This window comes from Ranitomeya variabilis, chromosome 3 (assembly GCF_051348905.1).
Source record: "Ranitomeya variabilis isolate aRanVar5 chromosome 3, aRanVar5.hap1, whole genome shotgun sequence".
NCBI classification, from domain to species: Eukaryota; Metazoa; Chordata; class Amphibia; order Anura; family Dendrobatidae; genus Ranitomeya; species Ranitomeya variabilis.
Genome location: NC_135234.1, coordinates 709475490 through 709502759, shown reverse-complemented (window position 1 = coordinate 709502759; position 27270 = coordinate 709475490). Strand labels below are relative to the sequence as shown.

Sequence of the window (27270 nt, the reverse complement as noted above, 5' to 3'; positions counted from 1 at the left end):
GCACCTAAACCTGCGTTTTTGGCGCAGCTTCTTTCCTGCCAAGACGATCAGGTTTTGCTGCGGAAAAAACACACAGCGAAAACGCCCTGTGTGAACTTACCCTTACTGTTATATATACTGTACGTACATAGTGTAAATAGAGAGAGCTCCGCATGCAAGACCATCTCTCTATTCACAGAAGCCCCAGCACAAGTAGGACAAGGACTAGGAACCCACATCTATCAAACTCTTACGGCATATCCTGTGACTATACCAACATGTCTAAAGTTGTCCGTACACATTAGATGGCTGTGAGCTGAACAGTTCTCCGGCTGATCGTTCAGCTGACCGCAACCTTAGCCGAATTTCCCATACTCAGGAGTCAGGAACCAAGCTCTCCTGTGTTCTCTATGAGTAAGACGCTGGTTGACATGTCAGCCTGTGACTTATCTCCGGAAAAAAAAAAATGCGATCAGCAGCCCAAAATTGGACATCTCCCAATCGACATCTCTCCTGACCATCAGTCAGTGGCCCAGCCATACACATAGACCGTCAGCCGCTCCCGTCAATATCGGTACATTTGGCTGAAATTAGGGTAATGCAGTGTTGCACAACCTGTGGCCCGGGGGGGGGGGGGGGGGCAATTTTGGCCCATGATGCCATTTTTTGCACACATCGAACCATATAGACAGAAAAAAGCTGGACCAACAGGTTACCTAGATGTGACAAGCCACACACAGGAGTAGGGGCTGCAGCAGCCGTGGAGCACTTGTACTAATGGTGCTCTTTGTAGAAATCTCTGGGTGCCTCGTACATCAGGAGAATGGGGTCTCTTCCCCAGTTTGGCTCCAGAAAGTAGTATGTGAATCAGTCAGGTGGTCTTCCGTGTCTGGCTTGCTTCACTGCAGGGAGTTGTGAAACTTGAGGCAGTAAGTAAACCCCCATGATCTGTTGTAGAGCCATGTGCATGCATCACCTCTTCTTTACAACCCAATCACTGTTTATTTTTTTACATATGCAAATTGCCTCTTCTGAGGACTTAACTCTATAGCTCCACCTGTTGGAAGTAGCGATCCTACAAGTCACAATCAACCCTCTAACGAGTCGTGCAACATGACTTAGGATAAAAGCCAAATCAGTATCTCAATTCGCAGACACGGTGTTTCGGGCTTTTGGCCCTCGTCAGTGCGAAGCATGAGAACTGATTTGGCTAGGTGAGAGGCTCTGGACTGGGGGTATTTTTTTACAAAGATTTAAAAGAGGATTTGCAGTAAAATCCTATCAGACATTTATGGTATACGGTATACGTTCGATATGGCATAAATGTCACAGAAGGTAATACTCCTTTAATTTTTAGTTTTGGTTCAGCATGACAATAGTTGTGTACTCCTGGTCTTCTGTGTATGGGGGCTTTAATGAAAATATCCCTTTGTCACAGATTCTAGTGTAATCTACGTGACACCGTTTATCTCACAGCGCAGACAAATAGTTTACGACGCGAATGAACGTGGACTGAAATAATCTGTAGAGTCTAGACAGCCCGCACCCGCATGCAGCACCTCAATGTTTTGTCTGTAGTGTGTGGTTGTTGTTTTTGTGTATTTTTACTTTCCAAATAAAAGACATTATCTGTGAGTTTCTAATTCTTCACAAGCAAAGGACATTTCTGCGTTGAAATCCTTCCTGACCTTTCTGCTGCTCTTGACTCGGCTGACTAGCTCTTCATGTGTGACATTCTTCTTCTTCAGCATTCCTGGCACTGCCTTTTTGTGACTCACAGGGTTATTGAAAGCTTTTCTTCTCCAGGTATTTATATTCTCACAGCTCATTACATTACATTACATAAGGGATCTAAATATTTAACTCCTTCATTTGCCGTTGCCTTAAGCCACACATAGACATTCATGCAGCTGATTTGTGGTGCAGGATCGTGCAAAGTAAAGGACGATACATGTGGAAGGAGCTTTCAGAAATTCTGAGCGTGTTGCAGTCTGTATGTTATTTCACTGCAGTGTTCACTTTTTCAGTATATAGGGTGAAATCCTTTGCAAACCCACAGAACAATCTGCACGTAAGGCCTCATTAAGATGTCAGATTTTTTTGCGTAAAGAAAAAATCGGATCGAATATTCTGATTGGAGTTTGAGCAGAGTGGAATATGAGTGTCATCCGATTTTCTCGTACTGGTAGAAATAAGAAAAAAAAGAACAACAATTTCTTCACTTTCTGCATTATAACAGTCCATGAAAATCGGACTGTACTCGGATGTCATCCAAGTGCAGTCCACGTTTTTCACAGACCGGTTATCTTGTATTGCAGCTTTTGTTTTGACCCTCGGATCAAAATCAGTCTTGTCTCCAATATTTTCCCAGGAAAAAAGAAGACACGTGACTGGCTCCATAGATTATCATAGGTACAAATGCTGTCCAGGAAAATTACGGATGGCACTCGTACACAAAAAATGGATGTCTGAATGAGGCCTAAGTCTGGGAAGTGTAGCCTAAATTACCAGGCTGATGGAATACTGCATTTTCCCTACTGTGGTTCCTGCAGAGGAAATGAGCAACATTCCCTGGCAAACTGGGTAGCTGCTCCCATCTTAAAGGGCCTGCTTGTGATGAGGCAACCCCAGTAAGAAATGGCTGAATATTGTTTTCAGCAGTTTACAAAATAGCAGAATTTTTATTTTTTTTCATTTCTGGGCACGAATGATCTCCTATCGTGAGTGTGCTTCTCATTAGCGGCAGGCTGTAGTTGTATGAAGGTGAGCATCTACGTCGTGCTGATCCCTGTCAGGGTAGGGGCACACAATCTGTCTCTCCACATCTGAGAAAAATGGTCCGATTGTAAGCAGAGTTTGAGCAGAGCGGCAACCGTTTTTCCTGGACATGGAGAAAAAAAAAAAGGTTCTCCATTCTATCAGTTCGTGAAAATCGGACCGCACTCGGATGCCATCTGAACCCATAGACTTTCCGGATTTGATCTGATACTTTGAAATTGGGCATGTCTCCCATTTTTTCCACAGACCACTCAGTCCGGATCAATATTAGACACATCTCCAATTTTTTCGACAGACCACTCAGTCTGGATAAAAATTGGACATGACTCCGTTTTTCTTCCCGGAACACTCAATCTGAGGAAAAAAAATTGGACGGACATATGCACAGGACCGTAGGATATCATAGGTGCGACTGCTATCCATGAAAATCACAGCTAAAACTCATACGAGAAAATTGTTTGTGTGCACGAGCCCTCAGGGTAATCTCCCACAGCAAATGTCCGCTGAGGATTCCCCATTAAGCTGCAAATTTCACACTTTGTCAAATCTGCAGTATCATCAGCATCATAAACTGTCATGTAGTACGTTTCAAATGGTCAATCCCTTTTTTAATCGGATTTATACCCTTCTGTGAGGGAGCCCTAAGACCATGTTCACACGGTCAGTATTTGGTCAGTATTTTACCTCAGTGTTTGTGAGCCAAAATCAGGAGTGGGTGATAAATACAGAAGTGGTGACTTGTTTCTATTATACTTTTCCTCTGATTGTTCCTCTCCTGGTTTTAGCCTAGAAATACTGAGGTAAAATACTGACCAAATACTGAATGTGTGAACGTGGCCTTAAAGTGAGACTGCCAGCACCAAATGTTCAGCACACTTTCCCAACTACTTGCTATCTATCTATCATCCCTGGGGTTCCTTCATTGATAACTGTGGTTTTACAGGAGCCAAAAGGAGTGCAGCCTAGATGCCAAGGTGTACTGAACTGCTCACCCATGCCAAAGATTCTTGATTTGGTATCGCTGTAATCATTCTGACTTGTAGAATCATGATTCCGGGCCATGTGTACCGCACAATGAACGCTGTAAAAAAAATAAAACTATTTTTTTGTTCAATTTCGCCGCACTTGATTTTTTTGTCCTGTTTTCTAATACCTTCTATAGTAATATGATTGGGGTAATCATTCAAAACTACAACTCATCCCCCAAAAAATAAGCTTTCAGATGGCTACATTGATGGATAAATTAAAAAGTTAAAAAGGAAGAAACAAAGGTGCAAAAATAGAAAATGGCTTTTTCAGGAAGGGGTTAAGGGATTTGTGGACATGTCACTGTATAGGATTGATTTTGTTTTGTGAATAGTTGGATTCCCTTTTCAGATTGTGGATGATATTTGCTATTGTAATACACTATAGTAATTGTGACTGCTTTAAAGAGTTGTTCCCATTTTTGCCTTTCATGGCCACAGTGGGAATAACAGGAGAATTAAATCACTGCACTCATCATAGTTAAAGTCAATTTTGCTGAAGTGAATCTTTTTATTGGAGATGAAAACGAAAAAATAAGGCAACAAAAAAGTTTTTAACGTTTCGGCCACTCAGTGGCCTTGATCACAAATGATGCTGTAACAAAAATAGAGAAAAACAGTGTATGAACATATAATATATACAGTGCTCAAATGTACAAGATATACAAAATATACAGACAATTATCCATACGGGTATGGATATAGTGGAGCTCATGTCAAAAAAGGTCAGTAAAATAGACAAAATGAATTTTATCACAATGAGAGGACCTAGGTAAGATGCAAGGATTTAAGAACAAAAGACAGGGATACTAGAAGATAGTATGTGTCAGTAGGGACAAAGATAAAGCAGTAGGTAAAGGTGGATTAACGTACCCTCAATAGGGTTTCGCACCCCCGCAGGATGGTAAGACGTATACCCTTTAGGTGCTTCACAAGTTTCCTTTTTTTCATTTTATTTTTTTTATTTTTTATTTTTTTATTTTTATTTTTATTTATTTTTATTATTTATTTTTTATTTATTTTTTATTTTTTATTTATTTTTTATTTTAGTTAGTTTTCATTTTATTTTTATTTTTACTTTATTTCATCATTTTTATTATTATTATTATTATTATCATTATTATTTTTTCATTTTTTCATTTTTCCTTTTTTTCATTAATTTTTTCATTTTTTTCATTTTTGTTCATTTGGTCTTCTTATTAATCCTAAAATATATTATTTACTCTATTGCATAATGTGTTTTTTTGACCCATTCAACTCAAGGTGCTTCCAGTACTGTGAATAATCAACTATTGTTTGGACTCCTACTTTTCATTTTCTTGTTTGGCTATACATGTTATGGGCATTTCCCCTATAACACAGAGTATCAATTATTTTGTGATATGAATGTGTACCTCTTTATTTCTATTCACAAACTCTTTCACCTATCTATTGCTCTATGCGGTGGTTCCAATCAGATCACATTACTTATACTCTACTGAGTGTACTTTATTGTCAGGACCTACGGTCTTCACATAGAGAGCATTAGTCTAACTATTGCAGTGACATCTTGCATATCACCAAGTAGGTTCCATTCATAGCACCGATGCCTACTTAATTCCTCTCACGGTACCGTAGAATACGCTTGTCACTATACCACACTGTGCCGGCTCTGTTTTTTTTCCATTTGGACACAGCGCATGCGCCGATTTTCCTCCACAGTGCGCAAGCGCCGGACTTGCCAGCAACCCCTGTGTACTGCGCAGGCGCGGGCGTCCGCACGTACTTCCGGTCACAGGACCGACCGGTAGTTTATTTAGAACGGCGCTTCTTGGCCATCATATCGCCGCCTCCATCGCCAAGACACGGTCTGTGTCGGCGTTTTTCACAGGACCAGCCAAACTGTCTCCCAGGCCCCGGACTTCGCTCACACTGCGCTACCAATCCTTGTAAGATTACGGCCGCACTTCAGATAAGTACTTCTAGCTATTAGACTTTCTCTTATATGTCCATATCCTTAGTCTTTAATAGGCATACCCACCATATACTGAGGGGTCAAAACTAATGTGGTGAGTTCCACTTCCACTACCCTCCCCTGGGTCCCACAGGATTACAAGACACGGGCCTAAGACTACTAAGGTATAATTACCATGGACATACATAATATGTTCCTTTATTGTACAACTCTAGTGCCGTGTTCATCGTATATATGCATTTATATTGCAGATTATTTAAGACCCGACTGAGGTCTTAGAACCACTGATACGCTGTCCTGGACAGTTACTATTGAATTAATAAGCCCCTTTCTCCACTATCTAGGTAAATACCTTTCCATTTTCAGTTTAGTGGTATAATTCCACGGATCACATACATCTCTATGAGATAACTCTGTGTTATGTGCACTAACATTATTTCTATACCATATCATGTTCTCCTATTGTTTTTAACAGGGAAATCTGGGCCACCTTTAATTTTGAATTCTTTACTCTATTACCATAATACGCTATACGAATAACCTATTGAGGGTACGTTAATCCACCTTTACCTACTGCTTTATCTTTGTCCCTACTGACACATACTATCTTCTAGTATCCCTGTCTTTTGTTCTTAAATCCTTGCATCTTACCTAGGTCTTCTCATTGTGATAAAATTCATTTTGTCTATTTTACTGACCTTTTTTGACATGAGCTCCACTATATCCATACCCGTATGGATAATTGTCTGTATATTTTGTATATCTTGTACATTTGAGCACTGTATATATTATATGTTCATACACTGTTTTTCTCTATTTTTGTTACAGCATCATTTGTGATCAAGGCCACTGAGTGGCCGAAACGTTAAAAACTTTTTTGTTGCCTTATTTTTTCGTTTTCATCTCCAATAAAAAGATTCACTTCAGCAAAATTGACTTTAACTATGATGAGTGCAGTGATTTAATTCTCCTGGTATTCGTGGGGTCTTGGGACTCCTTTCACTTGCACCGTCCACTTCCATCTTCAGTCGAGTGCTAGCTCTTTGTTCATTCCATTATACAGTGGGAATAACGGCCTGAATGTCCCGGCCATCATAGGTGGAGTTGGAAAATCAGTCGAGCGTACCCGCACTACGATCTTTGCTTATCTTCCATAGAAATAAATAGGAATTACGGAAAAAGCATAACAAAGCGAGCTATATTAATGGAGTAAATCCCGATTTATGCAGTGTTGTTCACTGGGCTATACTGTCTGTGTGACCCTCATTCATTTCTATGGGATTTACACTAACAATGCAGTGCAGCTCCGCACCACTGTTGTCCACATCTGGGGGCCGGCACTAGAGGCGGTTAACCCTATGTCGTCCATGAGAGGCAGAGTTCGGGATAACCCTTTAAAAGAAGCTGTAACCAGTTCTTGCCACCTAATCTGAGAGCAGCATAGTGTAGAAACCGGATTCCAGTGGTGTGTCACCTACTCGGCTGCTTGCTTTAGTTCTGATAAAATTACAGTTTTTTCAGGAGGAGATTTTTACTAGACGACTAATAAACTTGCTGCAATGTAGTTCTCCATATTCATGAGCTCCGTATAACCCCACTTTCACCACTGATTGGCCACTTCTTGCCTATGCACAGTGTACACAGAAAGCAGCCAATCAGTGGTGTGGGCGGGGTTATACAGAGCTCAGCATTCAGAGAACTGCTAGATTTGCAGCAGAAAAACAATGACAGTAAGGCCGGCATCACACTAGGCGTAAGACAATACGGTCCGTTTTTTACGGCCGTAATACGCATAAAAGTCCCCAAAATAGTGATCCGTATGTCATCCGTAGGCAGGGTGTGTCAGCGTATTTTGCGCATGTCATCCTCCGTATGTAATCCGTATGGCATCCGTACTGTGATATTTTCTCGCAGGCTTGCAAAACCGACATCTAATGGATTTGTGCTCAAATGTTCGTTAAAACATATATACAGTATACAGTATATATATATATGTCATTGAGACACACATATATATATATATACACTGTATTTATATTTAATTCAGCGCGAGATATGTGAAAAGCCGGTAATTCAATTGCCGGCTTTTCATTTCTCCTTCCCAAACCCTACAGGATATGAGACATGGAGCCCACCCCAATTTTTTCCGCGATTTAACCCTTTATTTTAGCAGCTACAGCGGCCAAATTTTGCACATACACACTACTAACATTAGTAGTGTGGAATATGCAAAAAAAAAAGGGGATATGAGATGGTTTACTGTATGTAAACCATGTCTCATATCCTGTCGGGTTTGTGAAGGAGAAATGAAAAGCCGGCAATTGAATTACCGGCTTTTCTATAGAACACCGCTGCGTATTTCTCGCAAGTCACACTGCTGGTCCGTGTGTAATCCGTATTTTTCTCGCCCCTATTGACTTTCATTGGCGATTTTTTTTGCGCAATACGGTGACAAACGCAGCATGCTGCGATTTTCTACGGCCGTAGAAGACCGTATAATACGGATCGGTAAAATACGGCTGATAGGAGCTGGGCCATAGAGATTCATTGGGCCGTGTGTTATGCGTATTTTACGGATGTATTTTCTGCGCTCATACGTCCGTAAAACTCGCCAGTGTGACGCCGGCCTAAGCAGCACAATAAGTGATGCATCACTGGTATCAGGGTCTCTACCCCTACATCAGTCATGCTGGTCTCAGATGGGGTAGCAAAATCTTGGTGACAGATTCTCTTTAAAACCGTCAGTTTATTAACAGCTTAGGCTACTTTCACACTAGCGTCGTACGACGCACGTCGCAAAGCATCGTTTTTGTGAAAAAACGCATCCTGCAAAATTGCTTGCAGGATGCGTTTTTTCTCCATAGACTAACATTAGCGACGCATTGCCACACGTCGAAACCGTCATGCGATGGTTGCGTCGGACCGTTGGCAACAAAAAACGTTGCATGTAACGTTTTTTGGTGCGTCGTGTGCAGCATTTCTCTGCCCCCTCCTCCCCGGAGCTCAGAATGGGGCAGCGGATGCGTTGAAAAACTGCATCCGCTGCCCCCGTTGTGCGGCACTTCCTCAGCATGCGTTGATACGTAGCAACGTCGCATTGCGACGTGCGTTGTACGACGCTAGTGTGAAAGTAGCCTTAGATACACATTTATGGAATTTCAGAGGCCACTATTTCACTGAAGTCTCGCTCAGCAGCTGCTATTGATCACAGGGATTTTGCAGCAGAGACTCCCATTCTGAAATCACTGCTTTTAAGATGAGTTTTTTTCCTGCTTTCCTATAAAAATTGCTACAAATACGCAATTTGACTACAATATGTTAATGAAGCACTCCTGCTCCTCCCGTCAACATTTTTATCTCTTAATATATTGCAGTCACCATATTATTTTCCACGTAAATGTATTTCTAAAGGTGCTATTGACATGAAATTCTCACCAGATGTGTGTAACTACCCATCCAATCCACACAGGCTAAGAAATCATGCCATAGATGTCCATAAATTATGTGTAATAATGAGTTGATGTGAATACTTTTCTGCCCAATGATGACAGAATTATTCTAGGAGTGATACCTTTATTGGCTAACCAGAAAATAATATGTTTGCAAGCTTTCAGAGCACAGTGGCTCCTTCTTCAGGCAATATTACAAATAGATTACCGGTAATAAGAAAAAAGCACAACATTTAAAGAATACTACAGTAGGACATTTGTTCAGGGGGTGGAGGGTGTGATTCCTCCTAAAGATAAGCCAAGGAAATCAAATTAGGCATTGAGAAATGACACCAGGAAAAGGATTGAACACACTTAATGAAATGTATTTAATACTTCATACAAAAGCCTTTCTTGGTAATGGCAGCTTCAAGATGCTTCTTTAAAGTCAATATCGACCCTTTAACGAGCCTTCATATAATGTAAAATATACCCAAACCAGAATCTTTATTTGCAGACACATGTTTCGGGGTGTTGCCCCCTATTCAGTGCTAAGCACGAGATCTGATTTGGCTGTGAGAGGACATTTAGGATTGCTCCTTCCAGTAGAGGGCAGTTCTTGTCCTCTTCCCCTGAAGATGCAGTTTGCATATTTACTTTCCCATACGAGCATTGCATGGCCTATAAGTCTCCTTACACTGACGTGTCATTCCCCACAAGGAGAGATGTTATCCATTAGACCCGCAAACATAAGTTGGCCCTTTTGATTAGGATCTGACACAGGAGTTTTACTTGAATTTATCACTAGGTCCATATTCAGTCATTTATGAATCTACCGGATTAGAAATTATTGATCCAGAATCAATTGTACATTTTTAGCTAAATTTGGTAACTAATTTGTCCTTTTTAAGGAGGAAACATATGGGATCCTTATGAAACCACAATGAATAGAGACTACCCGCATAATGAGTGTAATCCATCTGTAGCCATAAGGTAAGTCATTGCACTTGTCGTTTTCTCTGGCGCTCAGTACATCTGTGTCCTTCATTGTATTATTTTCTTATTTAATCATCATGTGTGATGTCCTATAGTCTTTTTTTATTCTGTATCGTGGCCATGTACATCTCATTTGTAGAATGTTGGTCCTCTCTTTAGTTCAGCTGTACGATGATTGCAAATAAAACTGCTTAATTCAAAAAAGTCTTCATTTACAGAATTAAAGACAATAAATCATGCTGAATGCTGCACATATTTAACGGAAATCTCCACCTTAACAAGAAAGAGATCCTATTAAAAATATTGTTTTGTGCCTACAACTACTTTACACACCTACACTCTATGTAGTCTGATCCAATAGTAATATTTTCTTCCACATATCCAGTTCCTTTCACTAACAAACATTTGGTAGGCAAACAAGAAGTATAGGTAGTGTTATTACTGTCCAGTACTGTTTAGTTGCAGAAGACAATGGATGAAAAGTAAATATAAGGCAGCATGAATAAAACCTACAAATAATGGCAGCACAAAAACCCAATAAAAGCAATAAAACTCTAGAATTCATCATGAGACATGAATAAAAGCATCGAATAAAAGGGAATGTAGCACACAGATGTATTTCAGCTTTTCCCAGGGGGGGTGCGTGGTGGGGTTGGCCTATTCTCACTCAGGTATCTACCTATCCACTACTCTTTATTACTATTCGACTACCGAGCCAATTTTTGGCTATGCTTGCTCACTATATCCTGTCCAGCTGTCTGGCCTCTTATTATATGTAATATATATATACATATATATATATCTATATCTATATCTATATATATATATATATATATATATATATATATATATATATATATATATATATATGAACGGAAAGTATTCAGACTCCTTTCAATTTTTCACTCTTTGTTTCATTGCAGCCATTTGGTAATTTAAAAAAAATTCTTTTTTTCTCTCATTAATGTACACTCTGCACCCCATCTTGAAAGAAACAGAAATGTAGAAATTTTTGTATTACAAAAGGAAAAACTGAAATATCACATGGTCAAAAGTATTCAGACCCTTTGCTCAGTATTGAGTAGAAGCCCCTTTTGAGCTAGTACAGCCATGAGTCTTCTTGGGAATCATGAAACAAGTTTTTCACACCTGGATTTGGGGATCCTCGGCCATTCTTCCTTGCAGATCCTCTCCAGTTCCATCAGGTTGGATGGTGAACGTTGGTGGACAGCCTGTTTCAGGTCTCTCCAGAGATGATCAATTGGGTTTAGGTCAGGACTCTGGCTGGGCCAGTCAAGAATGGTCACAGAGTTGTTCTGAAGCCACTCCTTTGTTATTTTAGCTGTGTGCTTAGGGTCATTGTCTTGTTGGAAAGTGAACCTTCGGCCAAGTCTGAGGTCCAGAGCAATCTGGAAGAGGTTTTCATACCGGATATCTCTGTACTTGGCTGCTTTCATGTTTCCTTCAATGGCAACCAGTCGTCCTGTCCCTGCAGCTGAAAAACACTCCCATAGCATGATGCTGCCACCACCATGTTTCACTGTTGGGATTGTATTGGGCAGGTGATGAGTAGTGCCTGGTTTTCTCCACGCATACCGCTTAGAATTATCACCAAAAAGCTGTATCTTCGTCTCATCAGACCAAAGAATGTTATTTCTCATAGTTTAGGAGTCCTTCATTTCTCCCATCTCCCTACTGCATCTCTGGAGCTCAGTCACAGTGATATTGGGGTTCTTCTTTACCTTTCTCACCAAGACTCTTCTCCCACGATTGCTGTTTGGCTGGCCGCCAAGTCTAGGAAGACTTCTGGTGGTCCCAAACTTCTTCCATTTAAGGATTATGGAGGCCACTGTGCTCTTAGGAATCTTGAGTACTGCAGAAATTCTGTTGTAACCTTGGCCAGATCTGTGCCTTGCCACAATTCTGTCTCTGAGCTCCTCGGCCAGTTCCTTTGACCTCATGATTCTCATTTGGTCTGACATGCACTGTGAGCTGTGAGGTCTTATATAGACAGGTGTGCGCCTTTCCAAATCAAGTCCTATCAGTTTAATTAAACACAGCTGGACTCCAATGAAGGAGTAAAACCATCTCAAGAAGGATCACAAGGAAATGGACAGCATGTGACTTAAATATACGTGTCTGAGCAAACAATCTTAATGCTTATGACCATGTGATATTTCAGTTTTTCTTTTTTAACAAATATGCAAAAATGTCTACATTGCTGTCTTTTTTTCAGTAAAGATGGGGTGCAGAGTGTTCATTAATGTGAAAAAATGAACTTTTTTGAATTAACCAAATGGCTGCAATGAAACAAAGAGTGAAAAATTTGAAGGAGTCTGAATACTTTCCGTACCCACTGTACATATAGATGTCAGTGACACAATCATATATCTGTGTATTCTATGTGTATATATGTATTGTATTCTAACCTGTCAGTCTGTGATTTTACTGTATGCGGCACATGAATTGCCAGCTTTTAATCTATGTATCTATTATATGTGTGTGTGTGTGTGTTTTGAAGAATATTTCCTTTGAAAACGATGTGTAAATGAAATAGAGAATTTCTCTGATAGCAATAGTGCAGCATTAGGATGTAAATTGGATGCTAGGTGTGAAAATCGGATTGTACTTGCATGACCCTCGCATGACACTCATCCGTTTTTTTGGTCCTGATATCGGAACATTTTTTTTTCCACACATATGGGTATGAGCCCTAATTCACAGATGTTTTGCTGTAATCACAATGCGCTCCAATGGGTTTAATATGTCTCTATACATATCCTGGGGGACACATACCAGCCCTCGTATATGATCCCCCTCACTGCCTCACAAGTCATGTAGAATAACTGCAGACCTGTAGTTTGAGGTCAGACAACCCCTATAAATAAGAAATGGATTACTCAGGGGAGCATCGGTATTAAAATAAGAGAAAAATCAGGTCACTTTTGACCTGGTGATAAGTTCTTTCAATTGAGTTAAATTTTAATCTTTTGCGAGTGGAGGGCTGGATCCTATTTCTACTGTTTATTGGACGATCAGAGATCTTACACTGGGGTGTACCTCCATGGGGAGAGACTTGTTGCAAGCTTGGTAAGCCAATATCCTTCTTCCTTTCCAAGTCAAACATTTAGGTCAGATCGATGTCATATGACTGCAGGATCAGACTACATAGTGTTTTCTTGTAGTCTGTTACCATGGAGACACTTTGATCTTCAAAGGAGCTGTAGGCAGAAAACAGTAGGATATTGTAAATCAAGAAAGTAGGTGTTTAAGATTTGCAAACGGATTTGATTTACCTTGGTCTGACATGCAGTTCGGTCTCATCATCTATGGCAGCTGGGCCAGGGCAGTGCGAGCTTCTGCATTTCTGTCCAGCATCTTACCGCTTACTAGGCCCCCCCCTGCAATGGAGGACTGAATTGGATGGTGGAGGAGAGTTGTTCAATTTTTTTAGGCTCATCCCTAATAGGTTAAAAAAATAAAAATGATCATTTTTTTTTTTTAAATAACTTAAACCTTTTAAGACACTGGAAAAATTTTCCAAACTTCGTTCATTGTGACTTTTTTGCAACTACTACTCCAACATCAGCAGCCACCTCCAGCATCTGGTTCTTGCACCGTTGTTTCAGATTTGTTTTGGCCATATTGGAACAGCTTTATAATATGTCAGTGTAAGTAGCAATGGCATTTATTTTCATGGGTGGTCATGTAGACCGTAATGAGACTGATTATGTTGAGAACAGTCTATGATCTGCTAATGGGAGGTTGTCGTTAAATCATTTAATGAACGTGTCATCGGGAAGGTCACTTTACAGGTGTAGGTGTCACATCATGCGCACACTGCACTCAGCTACATCCTGTCTATTGTAATATCAATGGAAATGTTAGCAGGATGTGTATTCTCTCCTGTTGGTATCTTGCAGACCCAAGACATCTAAAAGCTACAGAAACCCTTACTACCTGTGTGACCCTGTTGGGATAAGCATGTACAGTGATGAGTTTTGCTGGAAACCATATTCCAAGCCAGAGCTTATCAGAACCGCGACAGCATCAGGAGCCAGAAACCACAGACCCCATCCTGATAAGGTAATGTGGGGGTCATATTCACAATGCTATTCCTTTATTCTGGGCAACTGATAATAAATCCTATTTTGCTTTAATATTTCACCTTGGTTCTCGACTTTCCCACCACACTTTAAAAGTGTAATGATTGTCTTGAACTCTGCCATGTGAATAGTGGATTATGGCTAGTGTACGCAATCGTAGTTTTCCTGGTGTATACCCCAAAAAATTGTAGAGGGAAATCTGATTATGATCCTATATCTATGCTGCTGGCTCAATGCTCTGACCCACTTAAAGATAACCTGTCACCATGAAAAGAGGCAAACAGATTGTTATATAATTAAGTGAGAAAATATTCAGAATAATCCGGTTTTTAATAATTAATCCTCTGCTTTTTCTGAGATTTTGGGTCCAGCGGGCGATCCTATCAGTGACTGACAGATTTCTTTGTGCACAAAGATAGCTGTCAGTTAACTGATAGAACCGCCCACTGGACCCAAAATCCCCAAAAGAGCAGAGGATTAATGATTAAAACACGATTTCACGGGTTTACCATGACAGAAAGGAGCCAGAAGACCACAGCGTCTGATTTCTCCTAGTCCTGTACTGATTAGAAGCACTTCACCTTCATATTATACAGGGCAGGTTTCTTTTAGCAGTGCAGGGGTTAATCTGCTCAGTTGAGAGCTCCTGGAAGCTTTCCTGCCTTAAGGCTCTCAATTATGCACCCTTAGCCACTCCCATTTCCTATATAATCAGGTACTTACTGGCAAGCACTCATTGCCAGAGATAGCGTATGCTTCATGGCTGGAGATGGTGGTTTGTGGTTGTTGTTTGAGAAGGTGTTTGGTGGATTTATCTGAGACTCTTGCAAGATTTTGGGTATGTGCTAATCCCCTTCTTTTCTTACTTTGTTTTTTTTCCATCCTCCACTCGCTGGTGTTAACCTCTGTTGTTTGTGTGAGTATATTTGTATGCCTGGCGTTTTCCGTTGCCCCTGTTCGGGTTACCTTGCTAGTGTGCTTGGTGTATTATGATACACTACTACTCCCCTCTTCCCTGGGTGGAGGAAGGGTAAAGACTGAGAGTGTATTCAGGAGCTAAGGCAAGGAACGTGGCCCTGGCGTCTTCACCATCAGAAGTAATCCGGAGAACAGGGCAAGCTAGGGCGCCCCTAGCGTTAGGGACAGGGAAGGAGCCTGGTCCCAGGATATTCAACAACAAAGTCGTGACAAACGGATTATACTGAATATTTTCTTACAAAATTATATATAATCTGCTCAGGTCCCCCTTCTATATATCATGGTGCCTGCAGATTGGACTGCATTTGCATGGTGACAGGTTCCCTTAAAAGTGGGCCTGTCTCCTTTTCAAAAGTGTCTAGATTTTGCTCCTATTTTATTCCCGCTGTTCTCCTTAGTATAGAATTTTTTCTTTTTTTAAATCCGCCCAGAGATATGGGCCTTTTTATTTAGTGATACTTTTTATGGTATTTACCAAGGAGAGACAGTGCTCATAGGATTTTCTGCAGGCCTCTTCAGACTGCTCTGCATAATTACCTTGTGAGCAACGCCCCCTTGGACAGGACCATCAAAATTACAACAAAATAAAAATCCCGTAAAAAAAAATAAAATAAAATGCTTCCCAAAAACATGCCATACTCAGTTGAACAGCGGAAATAAAATTAGAGCAAAATCTAGCCACATTTCACCTGAGGACTAGAGATGGGCGAACCTGAACAGTAAAGTTCGGCATCCGTGCCAAACACAAACTGTTCGGGCACGGACACTGAACACTGACTTCACCAGAAGGTTCGTGTTACTGTTCGGATTCAGCTAGCCGAAATCTGGGTGTTTGTCGCGCTGTCATGTACATGATAGCACAGCAAACACCGCTTCTGATCGGCGGTGAAATCATCACCGTCAGTCAGAGAGCTGCGGTTCCCACGTTGTCAAAAGACAGCCTGAGCACGCAGCTGTGATCGGAGGTATAAAGTTTACCTGGGGTTACTGATGTCAGCTCATGGGAATACCGCTCCCATCAGCCGATGTCTGCTGCCGCAAATAACTGTGAGAGCAGGAGCGGCTGATGAGAGTATTTATCAGCCGGCTTCTGGCCTGTAAATAAATAAATAAATTAAAAAAAAAAAGGTGTGGGTTCCCCTGTAATTTTGATAACCAGCCAGACAAAACGCACAGCTGGAGCCTGTAACCCTCAGCTGTCAGCTTTAGCAAGGCTGGTTATCAAGAATATAGGGTCCCCACACAGTATTTTTGAATTATTTAAATAAACAATTAAAAAAAAAATGGTGTGGGATCCCCTCCCATTTTTGACAACCAGCCTTGCTAAAGCAGACAGCTGGGGGCTGGTATTCTCAGGCTGGTAAGGGGCCATGGATATTGGCCCCCCACAGCCTAAAAATAGCAGCCCTCAACCACCCAGAAAAGGCACATCTATTAGATGCGCCAATTCTTGCGCTTTTCAAAGGTCACATCTTGGCACCGTCCTGGCTGAGATTCACTTGGTGAATGAGCTGCTGCGAGCACAGTCTCCATGACAGTGACTCATCGATGTTACATCAGGTCACTGAGGCTGTGTTCCCAGCCGGGCTGAACTGCAGTGACCTCGGTGAGATCCCAGCTATTATTTATTTAAATAATTCAAAAATACGGCATGGGGACGCCTCTATTATTGATAACCAGCTTTGCTGAATCTGACAGCTGAGAGTTGCAGGCCCCAGCTGTGAGTTTTGCCTGGCTGGTTATCAAAAATACAGGAGAACCCACGCCATTTAAAAAAAAAAAAAATTATTTACAGCGCAGGAGCCAGCTGATGAATACTCCCATCAGCTGCTCCTGCTCTCGCTGTTATTAGCGGCAACAGGCATCGGCTGATGGGAGAAGTAGTCCCATCAACTGACACCAGTGACTAGAGGTGAACCTCCGATTCCTCCGATCACAGCTGTGTACTCACTCTGTCTTTTGACAGCGTGGGAACCGCAGCTCTCTGACCGGCCGTGATGATTTCACCGCCAATCAGGAGCGGTTTTGCCACACTGTCATGCACATGACAGCGTGGCAAACACTGGATGTTCTGGCCCTCCCATTCAAGTGAATGGGGTCCAGGTTGGGTCTGGGTACTGTTTTGATACCCTAAATTTTTGTAACTGTTCGGCCAAAGCCGTCAGATCCGAACATCCAGGTGTCCGCCCATCTCTACTGAGGACAGGTCCTCTACATATATGACATTATTCAATAAAATATAATCTATATCTATAATGAATAAAAATATAATTATAATATTTTATACCTCTACTTCTAAAGTTCTAAATATAACAAAGAAGCAACTGCAAAAAAATGTCGTTTTGAGTTTACAGCACTTACGTTGACTTTTGTGTTTCTATGGTTGCAGTCTATGTGCGTTAACGTTACGTTCTTTGCCCCTTATACTTGTTAATCTACAAAGGGATTTTTCGCAACTGCTTATTCCCCACTCCTTATTGAAAACACATGCACGCTCACATGATATGAGCATGCATATGTTTGGGAGGTTCCAAAAAATTGTTTGGCGACTGTACAAGTGTTTATTGTGTTTTGCTAGCCTAGCACATGGACTACAGGATCAGCCCACACACAGTCAGCAATCATGGAGACACATAAACCTACAAAGGAGCTGAATACACAGCATGATAGTTTTATTTTTCTAATAGAGAGCCTTTACTTCACTTTTTAGCCTAGATGCATTTGGATCAATCAGAATATGTTTTTTTGGGGGGTGAGCATAGTGTTCAAAATTACATCCGCAATCTTTGCAAAGTTTCTTCACCCTTGCCTATGGTGCCGTTTCTTGTGAAACACAAACTAGACTTCTTTTGAAGTCTCACATGAAGCCAAGCAAAAGGCTGGATTTTTATCTCGTGTACATGTGTCACTCATCAATTATCTCTTCATTTTATAATGATAAATTTCGTTTCTGGGTTTAGTTCATACTTCTCTCCAGCACCCGAGAACCCTGAGGATTCACAAGTCTGCAGTCACATAGAGTGACTGCAGACTTTTGTGTAAAGCCTAGACAACCCTTTTAAAGACTGTCCAGTCTAATTTTACACAACCCTTTAGTTGGCTTATATTGTTCTATAAATAGTGCACCCCAATTTTGGCGCATTGTGTTGCCCATTGAGCCACACCCATGTCAGCAAGGCCACTCCCCCTTGACAGACAAGCTGGAAAAAGTGCCTGAAACACATAAATATCATTCAAGTCAAGAAAATTAGTTTTTTTGTTTCAAATTACACCAGAATTCGGGTGCGTTTAGTTTGATAAATATGCCCCATTGTATAATATTCAAGGTTTTGGAAAATGTAAGAAAGGAGAGGGAGACTGAGGGCGTGAAGAATACCATATGGCCAATGTATAAAAATAATTTTCGTATTTCTGTGGCCCTTTATTTGCCTTTAAAAAATCTAAAATAATGCAAACAAACAAGCAAACATATTTCATTATTTTCTTTACATTTTCCCAGATATCAGTAAAAAATAAAATGTGTAAGGCTCATGTAAATCCTTCCATAAAAATAGAGCAAAAATTAAAGAAAAGGCAAAAAAAAAAGAATTTTGGAAATCTTCAACAGCATAGTTGTAAAAAAACAAAAACGTCAAAAGCAAGGGAAAATGGCGTGATCTTAACCTGGTTAAAGCCATGCCATGCTATTGTCTACGAATTCTTATCTGTCATTGAGCAATAACCTCTAAATTTTAGAAGGGCGAGTTTTGTTTCTGGCTTATGCAGCTGACTTGTAGTAAATCCATAATATAGAAGGATATGATCTTCTCTGTCCCACATGCATGGTTTTACCCAATCAGTTGCGCGGCAGCTTCCAGCACAGCTCAGATGCGCTGCACTTGGCTCTGCTGTGCTTCCTAAAGATCAGTTTAATCATGCGCTAAACATCCCCATAAACCACCAATGAACTCTCGAGTTATGAATACAGTAGATTTAAATTTTTTTTTTTTTTTTTAGAAAGGATACCTTTATAAAGCGTTTGCGTAATGTTTTTACACTCACCCATCACTGTACAAAGCATAATATTGTAAGGATACATACAGATGTTGTAGAATAATGTAATAGATAAATAAGTTATGTAAAAAAAATACAAAAAAAAAAAATTACTTTTCCCTTCCATGCAAACAGTCCTTCATATAGGTAGAGGACTTGAACTCTAGTGCCACCTATTGGATGTAGAATCCTAAATTTCAATATTGAATCTTTAAGCAGCCTTGCCACAAGAAGCCAAATCAGAAACCCCAATTGCAGACATGTGTTACAGGGTGTTTCCTCATCCTCAGTGCAAAGCAGGAGTCCTTATTTGGCTGCATAAGTGGCGTCTGACTGTGGGTATAAGGGGGAACATTACTCTTTGTGGGGTGTGACATGCCAGCTTAAAGGGAGTATCCGGGACTTTGCAAAAAATGTACTTAAGCACTTAAAGGCTGGTAATTGCAAGTGACCAGTCTGTAGTGCATGGCGCCATTCTTACCAGGCACAGAGCGGTCACAGACGGCTCTTGCCGGGGATGCAGAAGCCTCCGCTGACATCACATCTACAGAGCGAAGCCTTCTCTTCAGCTCCACTCTGTCAACAGGGCGGGACGTCCGACATCATTCTAATTGACAGCCGGACCCCTGCTGCCTAAGGCCGGCGTCACACTAGCGAGTTTTACGGACGTATGAGCGCATAAACCACGTCCGTAAAATACGCATTGCACACGGCCCAATGAATCTCTATGTCCCAGCTCCTATCTGCCGTATATTACGCATCCGTAATATACGGTCTTGTACGGCCGTAGAAAATCGCAGCATGCTGCGTTTGTCACCGTATTGCGCAAAAAAAATCGCCAATGAAAGTCTATGGGGGCAAGAAAAATACGGATTACACACGGACCAGCAGTGTGACTTGCGAGAAATACGCAGCGGTGTTAGAGAAAAGCCGGTAATTCAATTGCCGGCTTTTCATTTCTCCTTCACAAACCCGACAGGATATGAGACATGGTTTACATACAGTAAACCATCTCATATCCCTTTTTTTTTTGCATATTCCACACTACTAATGTTAGTAGTGTGTATGTGCAAAATTTGGGCGCTGTAGCTTGTAAAATAAAGGGTTAAAATCGCGGAAAAAATTGGCGTGGGCTCCCGCGCAATTTTCTCCGCCAGAGTGGTAAAGCCAGTGACTGAGGGCAGATATTAATAGCCTAGAGAGGGTCCCCCCTGGCTACAAACATCTGCCCCCAGCCACCCCAGAAAAGGCACATCTGGAAGATGCGCCTATTCTGGCACTTGGCCACTCTCTTGGAGCCTGGTAAAAGTTCCCACGCTCGAGTTCATATGAGGACATCCAGCAGAGGGCGCATCACCGCAACTCAAGGTAACTACAGGTCATTCCCCTGCAATCCATTCATTCCCGGGGGTTTTACAGGCACGAGCACTGCTTTAGCAGAGCTCCTGGCTGTAAAATGATTTAACCCCTTCAGATGGATTTACTTCGTGGGACTTGACCTGAGCGACGGAAGGTATGAGATATTGTTGTTTTTTTATTTTTCCTTTGTTACAGAACGAGGGTCTTCAGGTGGATTACCAGTATAATAAAATATTACAACAACCTGTGTCTTTATTTCATTAAAATACTTTTAAATAATGTGTGCGTGTTTTATTAACCATTTCGTACTATTGGATTAATTGATAGTTAATTAATCATAATTGACGCCTCTCCATTATTAATCTGGCTTAATGTCACCTTCCAATAGCAAGGTGGCATTAACCCTTCATTACCCCATATCCCACCGCTAAAGGGAGTGGGAAGAGAGTGGCCAAGTGCCAGAATAGGCGCATCTTCCAGATGTGCCTTTTCTGGGGTGGCTGGGGGCAGATGTTTGTAGCCAGGGGGGCCAATAACCATGGACCCTCTCTAGGCTATTAATATCTGTCCTCAGTCACTGGCTTTACCACTTTGGCGGAGAAAATTGCGCGGGAGCCCACGCCAATTTTTTCCGCGATTTTAACCCTTTATTTTACAAGCTACAGCGCCCAAATTTTGCACATACACACTACTAACATTAGTAGTGTGGAATATGCAAAAAAAAAAGGGATATGAGATGGTTTACTGTATGTAAACCATGTCTCATATCCTGTCGGGTTTGTGAAGGAGAAAGAAAAAGCCGGCAATTGAATTACCGGCTTTTCACATATCTCGCGCTGAATTAAATATAAATACAGTATATATATATATACAGTATATGTGTGTGTGTCTCAATGACATATACAGATACTGTATATATGTTTTAACGAACATTTGAGCACATAAATCCATTAGATGTCGGTTTTGCAAGCCTGCGAGAAAATATCGCAGTACGGATGCCATACGGATTACATACGGAGGATGCCATGCGCAAAACATGCTGCCACACCCTGCCTACGGATGACATACGGATCACTATTTTGGGAACATTTTTGCATATTACGGGCGTAATAAACGGACCATATTTACATACGCTGAGTGTGACTCCGGCCTAACTGTCAGTCAGAATGACAACGAAACTTCCCCCCCCCCCCCTCCCCCCCGTCACGTTAGCAAAGTCATCTGAATCCCCGGCAGTTACGGTACCTGCCTGTTGGTGCTTAGGTACATTTTTTGTTTTTTTAAAGTTCTGGTTACCCCCTTTTAAGGAGACTTATACGCCATGCAATGAATTTAAATATGCAAATAGCCTCTTCAAAAAGGAAGACGACTTGGAAAAAAAAGAATTTCGACAGACTCGACACCAATCCAAAACAGTGTTCATAAACACCAAAACAAAACCCCATACGATTTGTGCAATACCAGTGTAGAAAAATAATAATGGGGGCACAAGTTGAAATGTATTTTTGTGGTCGGATATGGTCTCCATAAAATTTGAAAAACAGACAAGTATTTCATTTTTTTCTTTACGTTTCCCTGTGATGTTGGCAAACAAATCCCCTGAATATAAAAAAGACATAAAAATTGGGACCCACAAATCCCCCCCACAAAGAAGGGAAAATAAATTGAATAACTGCAAAACATTTGGAGCTGTTTAAACCATGTATATTAAAAAAAAACACAAATGTGCCGGGCCACGAAGAGGGTACAGAATTCCTGGGTCGGGATAATTAGTAGGTGATTGAACACATTTCTGACCAAATGTTATATTCCTTTTTTTTTTGCCTTTCACCAATCATCGAGACACCTAGGCCTGCATTATAATTGTGGTGTTTTTTTTAATTGAAACCCTTTGCTTCACTTTATATTCTAGATTAATTTGGAACAATCAAAATAGTTGCAGGAATGTTCACAATGGTCAAGATTACATAAGCAATTACTTGAGCAATCTCTACAAAGGTTCTCCACCCTGGAAAGAAAAATAAAACTGACTTGTTTTGTAGTCCCAGACGAAGCCATGCCGAAGCCTGTTCACTACGGATTCTTATCTCGCGTACATCTGTCATTCATCAATTATCTCTGCATTTTTGAAAGATAAGTTTCATTTCTGGCTTATGCTTATGACTTTCTGTAAATCAGCAGTCTTTTATTTCTATTTAAATGGAGATACCTGTATTATATGTAACACCCCTTTAGGGCTACCACGGTACACTGGGTGTTTTGGGGGGGTCTCACCTCTCCAGGGCGCAGTGCCTCCACCCGAATCTTGATTGGAGCTCTCTCTGGGACTGCAGAAGGACTATTATCTTCTGCCAGGGGCTGACTCGGGAAGCCCCTGGCACACTCAGTACACACTCACAGGGATCAGGAGTAAAACAGTTTAACAGGTTTATTGCTATGCAGCATAAATGAGATGGATTTAAAAGAATAACATGTAGACTAAACTTGAAAAATTATCAATCAATTCAAAATATCCAACTCGCAAGGTAAAATTGTAGAAATATTAAAGCATAACTTTTAATTTAGATAATAAAATCTATTGACCCAAAAAAAAACACTTATACAAATATTCAACACCGTGTGGTTTGTACATCAAAAAGCATCTATTCAGAGAATGCTGCAAATAACTGAAACAGTTTACTAATAAGGCTCTCTTACACAACACTATGAGCAGCCTCGAGGGTTAAATCTCACAAGAAAAACTCACAAGAAAAAAACCAACTCTACCAAAGGGTTAATATATCCCCCAAATAGCTAATGTTTGGGGTGCTCCAATATATAAATAACTCTCCTTGCCCTGGTAGTTAAATAAAAGGAACAATCTCACCCATTCCTATTGTTCCTTATGTTGGAAGGTTGCCACCGTCAACCTTTCAACATAAGGAACAATAGGAATGGGTGAGATTGTTCCTTTTATTTAACTACCAGGGCAAGGAGAGTTATTTATATACTAGCTGTACTACCCGGCTTCGCCCGGGTTAATGACTGCTGTTAGCAAAATAGAATGTGTTAACAAAAATTTATTCTGCACACAAAAACCACAAAACAAATAGATAGAAATGTAATTAATAAAAGGCAGAAACTAAGCTAATAGAAGCATTTCTTAACATATATTAGCTTTGTTATACTGAGAATGTCTTTGTTGCCTATATTAACCAATCAGAGCTCAGATTAATTAACTGTAGCAAAATAGAAGCTGAGCTGTGATTGGTTGCTATTGGCAGCCTGATAAATCCCCAGCCAACAGGAAGCCCTCCCCCTGGCAGTATATATTATCTCACACATACACATAATAGACTGGTCATGTGACTGACAGCTGCCGTATTTCCTATATGGTACATTTGTTGCTCTTGTAGTTTGTCTGCTTATTAATCAGATTTTTATTTTTGAAGGATAATACCAGACTTCTGTGTGTTTTAGGGCGAGTTTCATGTGTCACGTTGTGTGTGTTGAGTTGCGTGTGGCGACATGCATGTAGCGACTTTTGTGAGATGAGTTTTGTGTGGTGACATGCGTGTAGCAACTTTTTGTGTGTTGAGTTGCATGTGACAGGTTAGTGTACCAAGTTGTGTGCAGCAAGATTTGAGCATGGCGAGTTTTGCGCGTGGCGAGTTTTATGTGTGGTGCGTTTTGAGTATGTGCAAGTTTTGTGTGAGGCAACTTTTGCATGTGGTGCAACTTTTGTACATGTGGCAATTTTTCTGTGTGTGCAAGTTTTGCATGAGGTGAGTTTTCCATGAGGTGAGTTTTGCACGTGTGGCGAGTTTTGCGTGAGCCTAGTTTTGCATATGGCGAGTTTTGCATGTAGCGAGTTTTGCGCATGGCGAGTTTTGAGTGGTGACTTTTGTGTTTCGACTTTTATGTGGCGAGGTTGGTGTGTGGTGAAATGTGTGCTGAGGGTGGCATATGTGTTCAAGCACGTGGTAGTGTGTGGCGCATTTTGTGTCTGTGTTCATATCCCCGTGTGTGGTGAGTATCCCATGTCGGGGCCCCACCTTAGCAACTGTACAGTATATGCTCTTTGGCGCCATTGCTCTCATTCTTTAAGTCCCCATTGTTCACATCTGGCAGCTGTCAATTTTCCTCCAACACTTTTCCCTTCACTTTTTCCCCATTATGTAGATAGGGGCAAAATTGTTTGGTGAATTGGAACGCGCGGGGTTAAAATTTCACCTCACAACATAGCCTATGACGCTCTCGGGGTCCAGACGTGTGACTGTGCAAAATTTTGTGGCTGTAGCTGCGACGGTGCAGATGCCAATCCCGGACATACACACATACATACATACACACATTTAGCTTTATATATTAGATATACCTGTATGTAATCTCCTGTATATAGTACATACCTGTGTGTCATCTCACCTATATATAGTATATATCTGTGTGTCATCTCCTCCTGTATATAGTATATACCTGTATGTCATCTCCTCCTATACATAGCATATACCTGTATGTCATCTCCTCCTGTATATAGTATATACCTGTATGTCATCTCCTCCTGTATGTAGTATGTACCTGTATGTCATCTCCTCCTCTATATAGTATATACCTGTGTGTCATCTCTCCTGTATATAGTATATATCTGTGTGTCATCTCCTCCTGTATATAGTATATACCTGTGTGTCATCTCCCCTGTAAATAGTATATACCTGTGTGTCATCTCCTCCTGTATATAGTATATACCTGTATGTCATCTCCTCCTGTATATAGTATATACCTGTATGTCATCTCCTCCTGTATATACTTTATACCTGTGTGTCATCTCTCCTGTATATAGTATATGCCTGTGTGTCATCTCCCCTGTATATAGTATATATGTGTGTGTCATCTCCTCCTGTATATAGTATATATCTGTATGTCATCTCCTCCTGTATTAGACCTCGTTCACACGTTATTTGGTCAGTATTTTTACCTCAGTATTTGTAAGCTAAATTGGCAGCATGATAAATCCCCAGCCAACAGTAAGCCCAGTGGCAGTATATATTAGCTCACACATACACATAATAGACTGGTCATGTGACTGATAGCTGCCGGATTCCTCTATGGTACATTTGTTGCTCTTGTAGTTTGTCTGCTTATTAATCAGATTTTTATTTTTGAAGGATAATACCAGACTTGTGTGTGTTTTAGGGCGAGTTTTGTGTGTCAAGTTGTGTGTGTTGAGTTGCGTGTGGTGACATGCATGTGGCGACTTTTGTGAGATGAGTTTTGTGTGGCGACATGCGTGTAGCAACTTTTTGTGTGTCGAGTTGCATGTGACAGGTTAGTGTAGCAAGTTGTGTGCAGCGAGTTTTGCGCATGGTGAGTTTTGCGCGTCGCGAGTTTTATGTGTGGTGCCTTTTGAGTATGTGCAAGTTTTGTGTGAGGCAACTTTTGCATGTGTTGCAACTTTTGTACATGTGGCAATTTTTCCGCGTGTGCAAGTTTTGCGTGTGGCGAGTTTTCCATGTGGCGAGTTTTGCACGTGTGGCGAGTTTTGCATGTGGAGAGTTTTGCGCGTGGCGAGTTTTGAGCGGCGACTTTTGTGTTTCGACTTTTATGTGGCGAGGTTGGTGTATGTGGTGAAATGTGCGCTGAGGGTGGTATATGTGTTCGAGCACGTGGTAGTGTGTGGCGCATTTTGTGTCTGTGTTCATATCCCCGTGGTGGTGTGGTGATTATCCCATGTCGGGGCCCCACCTTAGCAACTGTACAGTATATACTCTTTGGCGCCATCGCTGTCACTCTTTAAGTCCCCCTTGTTCACATCTGGCAGCTGTTAATTTGCCTCCAACACTTTTCCTTTCATTTTTTCCCCATTATGTAGATAGGGGCAAAATTGTTTGGTGAATTGGAAAGCGCGGGGTTAAAATTTCACCTCACAACATAGCTTTGACGCTCTCGGGGTCCAGACGTGTGACTGTGCAAAATTTTGTGCCTGTAGCTGCGACGCCTCTAAGGCTAAGTTCACACTAGCGTTGTGCGCCGCTGCGTCGGCGACGCAACGCACAACGCACGCCAAAACGCGGCAAAACGCACGCAAAAACGCTGCGTTTTGCGACGCATGCGTCGGTTTTTGCCGAAAATCGGACGCAAGAAAAATGCAACTTGCTGCGTTTTTTTGGTCCGACGCTTGCGGCAAAAAAGACGCATGTGTGGCACAACGCAACAAAAAAAAACGCATGCGTCCCCCATGTTAAGTATAGGGGGCGCATGACGCATGCGTCGCCGCTGCGTCGCCGACGCAAACCCGACGCACATTAGCTTAACGCTAATGTGAACGTAGCCTAACACTTTTCCTTTCACTTTTTCCCCATTATGTAGATAGGGGCAAAATTGTTTGGTGAATTGTAAAGCGCGGGGTTATATTTTCACCTCACAACATAGCCTATGATGCTCTCGGGGTCCAGACGTGTGACTGTGCAAAATTTTGTGGCTGTAGCTGCGACGGTTCAGATGCCAATCCCGGACAAACACACATACATACATACACACATACACACATTCAGCTTTATATATTAGACTAGCTGTACTACCCGGCTTCCCCCGGGGTAATAACTGCTGTTAGCAAAATAGAATGTGTTAACAAAAATTTATTCTGCACAAAAAAAACA

General features: G+C 41.3%; 1 protein-coding gene across 1 annotated transcript in view; it reads left to right on the top strand.

Moving 5' to 3' along the window:
* Positions 1-27270, top strand: part of TEX26 (testis expressed 26) — a 51867-nt gene that overhangs the window by 9868 nt on the left and 14729 nt on the right. Inside the window, exons 3-4 of the mRNA XM_077298267.1 lie at positions 10076-10157; positions 14084-14246. Coding sequence (XP_077154382.1) covers positions 10076-10157; positions 14084-14246 — 245 coding nt within the window. The remainder of the gene's footprint in view (positions 1-10075; positions 10158-14083; positions 14247-27270) is intronic.